This window comes from Morone saxatilis, unplaced genomic scaffold (assembly GCF_004916995.1).
Source record: "Morone saxatilis isolate NCDOM2014 unplaced genomic scaffold, NCSU_SB_2.0 Contig2, whole genome shotgun sequence".
In the NCBI taxonomy this organism is placed as follows: Eukaryota; Metazoa; Chordata; class Actinopteri; family Moronidae; genus Morone; species Morone saxatilis.
Genome location: NW_023339762.1, coordinates 5113863 through 5122429, shown reverse-complemented (window position 1 = coordinate 5122429; position 8567 = coordinate 5113863). Strand labels below are relative to the sequence as shown.

The 8567-nt window shown below is 37.6% G+C and overlaps 1 protein-coding gene across 1 annotated transcript in view; it reads right to left on the bottom strand.

Annotated features, from left to right (window-relative positions):
- LOC118331090 (receptor-type tyrosine-protein phosphatase zeta-like) overlaps positions 1-8567 on the bottom strand; it is a 77874-nt gene that overhangs the window by 10526 nt on the left and 58781 nt on the right. Inside the window, exons 14-18 of the mRNA XM_035665871.1 lie at positions 4815-4903; positions 4369-4454; positions 3234-3254; positions 2189-2285; positions 1331-1413 (exon numbers count right to left, since the gene is read on the bottom strand). Coding sequence (XP_035521764.1) covers positions 1331-1413; positions 2189-2285; positions 3234-3254; positions 4369-4454; positions 4815-4903 — 376 coding nt within the window. The remainder of the gene's footprint in view (positions 1-1330; positions 1414-2188; positions 2286-3233; positions 3255-4368; positions 4455-4814; positions 4904-8567) is intronic.

The following is an 8567-nucleotide window of genomic DNA, read 5'->3' as shown; positions in this document are numbered from 1 at the left end:
AACATGGTGGTTCAACATGGTGGAGTCCGTGAAAGACGACATATGGAGTCTGTAGATAAAACGTCTCCTTCTAAGGTAACATTTCTCCTAAATGTTACACACTGGACCCTTTAAGTATAATTCACATTTTTATCTAATCAGAAGTGGACATGAATGTTTATAGCAATCCACACAATAGTTTTCTACTATAAAACACAAAACTGAACTTCAGGGGATAATCAAAGCTATTAGGATTCATCCTCTGCCAATGTATGGGTGTCCAGCATTGAGTGCCAATCAACATAGCAGATGTTGAGATACTTCACTGTATAAGTTACAAACCTTGGCCTGATGTCAGCACAAGATGAAAAGTAAGGGGATCGCCAAAGTCTATATGATTCATCCTCTGGGAACCATGAATGTCTGTTTTTCATTTCAATTCATGGCCATTCACCCAATAAATTGCCAAATACAACATTAAATTTACCAGTTAGGAGTAGGCTGACGCAATACACAGTTCTACCAATGGCGTCACACTACTCCACTGACCAGCTGGTGGCAGTATCACAGAGAGAAGATATGCAGCAATGCGCCAATAAATGCAGAGAAGAAGAAGACATGGAAGCAAGCAATGCTGGATTAAAAATACTTTAAAATTTGTCTCTGCAAATGTTTCATTAGGAAGGAAATGCATTCAACAAATTTGTTAGAGCTCAAGGATTCACACAGTTCATATTGGTGAGAAGCAGTGAACGTTTTGTTTAAAAGAAAACTTCACAGGGCTCCTTTAAGGCCAACATAGGAAAGAAAGTGTGACATGTTCTCAGCAGAGGGCCGCATTCAATCACTCACTTTAATAGTTTAATAACCTTCATATGACTGACAGCGTGAAGTTGCCTTCATACTGTGAGATGCAGACAAAAGTGTGAGCTTGAGAGATCCTCAATGTGCTTTTACCAACTTTGTAACCTGTACGCCAGCTCTCTAGAGAGGCCGTGACAGGCATAGGGTTTTTTTGTGTTGCCTGTGCTTTTCACAAAACAACAAGATACTGGAAATTAGATTTTAATGGTGCAGTGATAAGCATAATGGAGAGCCATGCAGGTCTCCGCTAACAACAGCAAGTCTAATGAATAGGTTTAGAAGTATGCAGGGGGGCGTACTGACTTTGGTTTAGGAAGACGGAGGAAAAAGTGAAGTGGCTCTGAGAATAAAATAAAATAAAAATAAGTTTCGCTGTGTGTTTGACTAATTCAATACACAGAAAAAAGGCTGGGGATGAAGACAAAGGCCTCACTTTGTATAGAGCTTGGAAAGGTAACTGAGAATCTGGTTGAAACAGGTTCCTTACATCCACATAGTTTGCGTTGATGTAATCCCTCGTCTTCCCATCTTTGTCAGCCTGTGGCGAGAGTCGCACCCGGCTGTGATCATCTGAGGTTTAAAGACAAAAAAAATAGAGCAACATGTGATCAGATCGATATGGAAAACATTTTCTTTTCTTTTTAATGAAGTATAGCTCTGGGATTATTTTATTTTTTTCTTATTGTCAACAAATTCCATGAAAAGGTCTCTTACTGCTTTCTGATATTACTACCCTGTCAGTGGCTCTCGGTTCCCTTTGAATATGTAAATCCTTCATTTAAAAAAAAAGAAAAAGCTCAGTTTACTAAAACAGCTGCTCACTTTAGTTTTTTATCAAATGTTACTCAAACAGGAGCAAATTGTTAGGGACTATTTACAGTGGTGGATTAATCCACATCTGGTGCTCTAATGAGTATTTGGAGCAGCAGGATAGTGTATGTGGCACTGAGTCAAAATAAACTGTGTTCAGGATAATGAAGGTACATGTAACCCAGTGCAACAATGGAGACTTCCAATTTCAGTACACAAAACATCTTTCAAAGACACTGATTGCCTATTGGCCATTTCTAGTATAATATTTTAGATGATATAAGTATTTTCATTTTATTATGTGCTTAACACCATTAAATTCAACCATTTAAAATGCAACCATCACATTACTGTTTGTCTGATGTGTACACCCACTAGCAGACTTTGTAGTCTCTGAAAGACAAATGGCAGTGTATTTGTTCTTATGAGATAAAAAAATGTTTTCTTCACAAAGTTACAAAAACCAGAGCTGTCATTTTTTGTAGGAAACTTTCTGTAACATTACACAGTGTGGATGGTGCTGGAATGTACTCACAGGCCAGGATGTTGCTGTATCTGTTTTTAGTCTTGTTGTCCGGATGGTTGGAGCTGTCGGTTGTCATCCCCATGTCCACTGTGCATGCCTGAACCTCCTTAACACACGAACACATACAAATAAAATAAAGCTTGAAAACTGCAAGGATAAGAGGTGGGAAGTAACTACATACCTCAGTACAGTTTAACGGTTGTGACTTTGGTTGTTTACATTATTTTTTAAATGTGGCATATGTCAGAGTCCAGTGAAAACACATCACAGTCGTGAAGTGACCTGGACTGACAAATGTTAAGTTAGAGTGACATGAATTCTGATATGACTGTTTACTCTGAGGTTCACACAAGTGGCCCAAATAAGACCTGAAACCGATCTGATAACATGTGATTCACAATTGAGCAAAAAAAATCAGACTTGGGAACCAACCCAGTAGCAGGGATTAAGAATAACTTTATATAAATATATAGCTGATGGTCTTAAACTGGTACTCTGTATTAAACCAGTTAAAAACCCACTGTAGAAGGTTTAAGTAAATAATTTTATTACTTCTTCCGTGGATGGATTAAGAGAGTTTGATACAACATAGTGAAGCAGCCTTGCTGGCAGTTTGCCTCAGTAGCCAACTGCAGGACTGCAATAACAAAATGACTGCAGCCCAGAGAGCATTTCCAACCACTGTTACAAAATCTGTAAAACTAGTAAGTTTTTCATCTTTTTACTATGAAATTTTAAAACAATCAAGGTTTTTTCTAGAGCTTAGAAACGCTCTTTTTATGTGCATGATGTTATCTCAGTGTAAAGTTTTTAGGACAAAGAAGAAATTTTGGCTTATGTTGGAACCTTGTAAAGAATGTGGGCAAATTTGAAGTCCAGTATCCCTTCCTTATAAAACATCCATGACTTCTTCCACTGGTGTCAGAGAGCAACCATGCAATCCACAGATCCACATTAACAAAAACACTCGCATTACAACACAAGACAAAAACCACAGCTACGAGTGCAGCAGCGTCCATCAGTAATTAAAGACGTCAGGAGGAGAGCGTCTTACCTCGTAACTCTCCTTCAGTATCTAACGATGAGGGTGAGGAAGCAGCAGGCAGCAAGGACGTTTCCGTGACAACACAGTCAACCAAAGAGGTGCAAAAATACAAATTACAAGACAACACAGAAAACAACTCCAGACTAATTCATCTCACAATACAGTTCATGCAACTGCAAACATGAAGGGAAGATCAACCCAAATAAAAACAAGGTTTAGTTAAATTAAAGTTCAAATTCATCTATAAAAAAAACTGTAAAAGGATTCTCTTATTAATGGGTTGGGCATGCCACACTGCATTCTGGGAATTTTATGGGGTGATTTTGTCAATTGTGTTAATTATTAATATATTTTTAATTTGTATTAAATTTGAGTCCTCTGTATTTCAGTATAATTTTGGTGTTATATTTACGTATTTGGGACCTTCCACTTGTCCCCCACTATATTTCAGAGGGAAATATTAGACGCTACATTTAACTGGTTACTTTGGACATTCACATTTCACAGTCACTATAAACCAATACAGGCTGTTAAAACTGATTAATCTGAGGATTTTTGGGGGGGAAAAGAGAAAGCCAAAGACATGCATTCCTCTGTAGCCTTGTTGTCTTTGTGTTGATTTTTCCTTTAGTGGCATTTTCAGGACAAAACAATGACTGTTTGTTCTGCTGACACACTACTCAAATGAATGAATGAATGAATGAATGAATGAATGAATGAATGAATGCAATCTCTTCACAAAAGGACAAACCTGGACTGCAACATTCACCCTCCAACTGATTATTGTGTCACTCTATTAGACAACTGTGAATACACTTTAAATTGTTATTATTGTTATCGTTATTGTTATTGTTATAATTGTTACTATTATTATTCACAATTAATTTCTGATAGCTATGATCAGAGAACGAGAAATAGTCACGTAATGTTGCATCCAAAGTGTATTCAGTAACTGTCACATCATCACAGCTCACCATGCACCATGCAGGCAACAACATGACGACAATCAGACACAACCCCCACAAACACACACACCACACACACCACAGGCACATTTCAGACAGCAGATATATTATTTGCAAACATATTATATATTTTAAGTTCAGCTGGAATTAAAAGTGGAAAAGCAATCCAGTCTTTGTACCTCAAACTCTTGCTGAAAGCCGTGGGTGTCATGAAGCTCAGCAACGTGTTTGACAAACTCCTTCACTGGAAAAGCTGTTTCCTCGTCTAGAAAGAAAAAGTGGTACTCTGTTCAAAATGTGTGTACATTAACTGTATTGTTTTGTCTGTGATTGAGTTGTAGTAAATATTAAAGTCTGAATATTGATGTATCCTCTTGTAGTGAGCACATTTATGAAATCAAAGACTTTTTTGTAAAGTGAGAACGTGAGAAATACTGTACTGAATATTGTTCAAATTAAGCATGTATTTAGGACATGAGGATGTATTCAGAAATTAAGGGCATTTTCAGATATTACAGACATTTTACAAAGTGAGTATATTTTAAAATGAAAAGATATTTTTTGAAAAGGAAGACATTTTAGAAAATAGAAACTTTTTGAAAGTAGGGATGTATTTGTGCGTTACCAGATGTTAATGCAGCAGTGGACGGTGCAGCGATGACTCTAGGTGATGAGCTGTCATCGATGTAGAAGTGAGCTGTCTGAAAACAGGTCCTGCAGACAAAACACACACACACACACCAGAGTGAACATCAGAATGTGTTTTCATTTAAAAATAATCTTTAACCATGAAAAGTTCTGTTTGTTAAATAAAGCAAACATAAAAAAATGACAATTTCAAATGATCTATATGTTTGGTTAGACAAAATATATTTTACATGTTTAGTGTTTTAGGTAAATATGGAGACATTAACTATTGTCAGCACACATTGAAAATCAAGAGAAAATCCATTAAAGTAATTAAAATAAAGGAAAATATTTTGTTTAGAAATCGTGTGTGAAAACAAATGCTGAATAAAAGGAGAGTTTTGACTGGGTGAAATATAAATACTGTGTTGTACTGTATATCTGTATTGATGCCATGCTTCAGTCTGTACTGTATCTGACCAAGACTGCAGAATCAACTGAAGATGGTGACAGAAGATGCTTTTGTTTTCATGTGACTCTGCGATGGCCCAGATTTTGGAGAATACATGGTAATCTTCCCAAAAACACAGGAAAAAAGATGTTCTTTTAATCCATGACAAGTTTTTAAACGGATGAGATGAACCTGCGTTGTCTCAGCCAGAAATGGGCATCAGGGATTACCACCGACAAAAATAAAAAAACAGTAAAAGGGCTGAGCTCTGAGATTAAAGACGTGTTTTGGAGAAAACACAAACTGTTATTCTCTCAGCCAGTCTGATGAGTGTTTATTTAAAAGCTGAATTTCGATTTGTCAGGTTGCTCAGACATCTAGCTCCGCTCAACACTGACTTCTTGCATCTTAAACACTCAGATTCTCACTGTGTTTCACGACATTGTTAATGTTCTATCAAAGGATTAGAAACAGAGCTGCAAGCCTTTGTGTTAAGAACAGTGCCTGAACTGGTTCAGAAGACAGAGTTCAATCAATACACTCAAGAAAATATATGTTATTTCCACAAAGGTTCAATTACTGTGCAGAATAAAGGTTATTTTACATGATATCTTAACTAATATTACCATTGCCTTATTACTGTTGCTCCGCATGCTTATAAACTGTTACAATAACTGTTTGATTTTACGTTCATATTCTTCTTTAAAGTGGCAACATCTGCGCAGAAAAATAACCTTTTGATTAACTTTGGCACATATGCAACAGTGTTTATTAATGTGCACTGTCCCTGTAAAATAAACAATAACTAAATAAATGGCACAAAAATGCAAAAAATAAATAAACACTTGTCACAACACTTTTCACATCCAAGGTTTTCACATCTACTGTGACTCAAATGTAAGATAATTCCACCGTTATTATTCCAAAAAGGTTTGTTAACACAGAAAGACAAGATGACTGCTTGCCGTTGTAAACATGTTTGGGAGATGTTCACTATTGTGCACTGATATCTATTTAGAACGTGCTCTGAGGCAAAGGGCGTTAAGGAATTAACACTGCAGGTGGTTGGAGGTTTGAAAATGGAGCAGAAAACAACATGAATTCATAAATCTGTTGTTTCTATTAAAAAAACCTATACAGAAGGTTTTATCCATAATTGCAACACAAAGTGCTTCACATAATACAATCAATTAGCCAAAATTCGTTTACGCAGCTACCTGGTAAAATATTAAAATGTGATTTTATTGATAATAAGAACACTTTTTCTTTTTCCCATGTGATTGCATTCAGACTTCAGAAACCTAAACAGCTCATGCCTACCCAAAGGTCAGTGTTTTTGCTGTTAGGGGCACAAGCCAATATTACAATATATGTTCTATAATGTCTGCCGCCTGTTGACTTCAGTTAATGTTTTACCATTAAAACTTTCTTCATTTTCTGACAGATGGTATTTAGTGTTGTGCGAAACATTGCCACAGATGTTTGGTCAAAAGACGTGATTCTGCTGCTGTTCATTGGCCAACTTAGTGTATTTTACTTGTTTATCTACTGAGACCGAAACTGCTTAACTGATTATATTGATGTAGGATGTAAAAAGCTCAGCAAGAACTTCAACCTAAAGTAGGAAAACAGCTGCTGCTCATTAACAAACAGTCAGTCTTATTTTTAACCTTTTTTGGCTCTGAACATGTTCATTTGCGTCCTCTTGATGAAGTTTGTATGCAGGTGCAAAGAATTTAAATTAATCTGAAGTAACCTTTCTAGAAATAAGTATAATAATAATATGTTACATCTAAACCCTTAATAAGCATCTCTACTATCTCTGTTATTAATGCTTTTATTGATCTTTTTACTAATTTCTCTGAGAGGCATGGGGTACTGGACTCCTGTTTGAAAACCTGCTATATAAATGAAGTTGGAATTTTATCAGATAGCTTTAAGAAATGCCATGCTTATTTGCTGTACATCTCTCAGCTTGTTGTAAACTTGTAAAGTCGGCAAAAATCCCCTCAAACTGCTTGGCCTCAAATGCACAGCAGCAGTGTCCAAATGAGCACTGTCCTGTCAGGAAGGAGTGAAAAGGGACACAACACCAGCAGGATTAGTGCAGTTTGGCCACCTGCCGGTCGCCCTACAAGACGCTGACACGATTCCCTCTGTCCAACATAATCAGGCGGATGTCCTTTTCTATCCCCCGACCCTCTCTGGGTGCCCTCAGCTGAGTGGACGCTTGCAGTGATGTAGCCAAGGTACATCCTTCACTGAGGATTAATCCCCCTGCTCCTCAGATTATTACCAGCTTAGCACTGCTCAATCTTGGAGATACAACAACAAGCAGAGTGCAAAACAAGAACAATATGTTGAGTCTCCGGCACGACAAATACAGTCTGTGAAATACCTGATATCCGAGGACACTTTTTTTTTTTGTATTGTTTTCACAATGGGAGTGGGCAGCAGGGTTTTTTCTTACTGCATAAAGATGTTTTCAGCACAGGAAGAAAATAAACTTTGTTTTATGCCCTAAATAGGTGTTGGAAGTTCACCAGGTAGAGCTGGCGCTCTATGTACCAAGGTTGAGTCCTTGCTGCAGCAGCCATAGGTTTGACTACGACCTGTGGCCCTTCGCTGCGTGTCATCCCCCCTCTCTCTCCCCCTTTGCTGTCACTCTTTAGCTGTCACTATCGATTAAAGGCAATAAAAGCCCCAAAACTGAAAAAATACAGTAGGTATGAAAAAAAATTCTTTTAAACTATTCTCGAATAAACTTTTGTTTGTTCTAATTAAAAAAAAAAACAGCATCTCTCAAGGTCAACAAGAGGAATCGAAAACAACTGCTGTCAAAAGCGAGCTGCGGAGACGGCTGAAAGGCTTCATTCAGTCTGCCAGCAGCCACGTCAGCAACACGAAGGGGCTGCTGGTGAGCAAACAAATACACACATACACACCAATAAAAACACTTAGCACAATGTAAGATCAAGATTGGAGAGAGGAGATTCAGCTTCCCAGACAAAAATGAGAATCTTCTGGCTAAAGTCACTTCTTTCTCGCTCCACATTTTATATGACATATGATGGGGTTGAAGGGGCTATGTGTGTGTCTGTGTGTGTTTGAGAGAGAGAGAGGAAGAGTGAGACATTGTGTGTTTCTGCACTGAAAAGCCATTTCTCTCCGGTCGTATTGGAAGTAGCGGGTCGTGTGTTTTGTTTGGGGGAAGTGTGTATGTAATGTGTGTGTGTGTGTCTGCGAGTGTGTGTGTGTGTGTGTGTGTGTGTGTGTGCGCATTTTTATTTCTGGCATTTC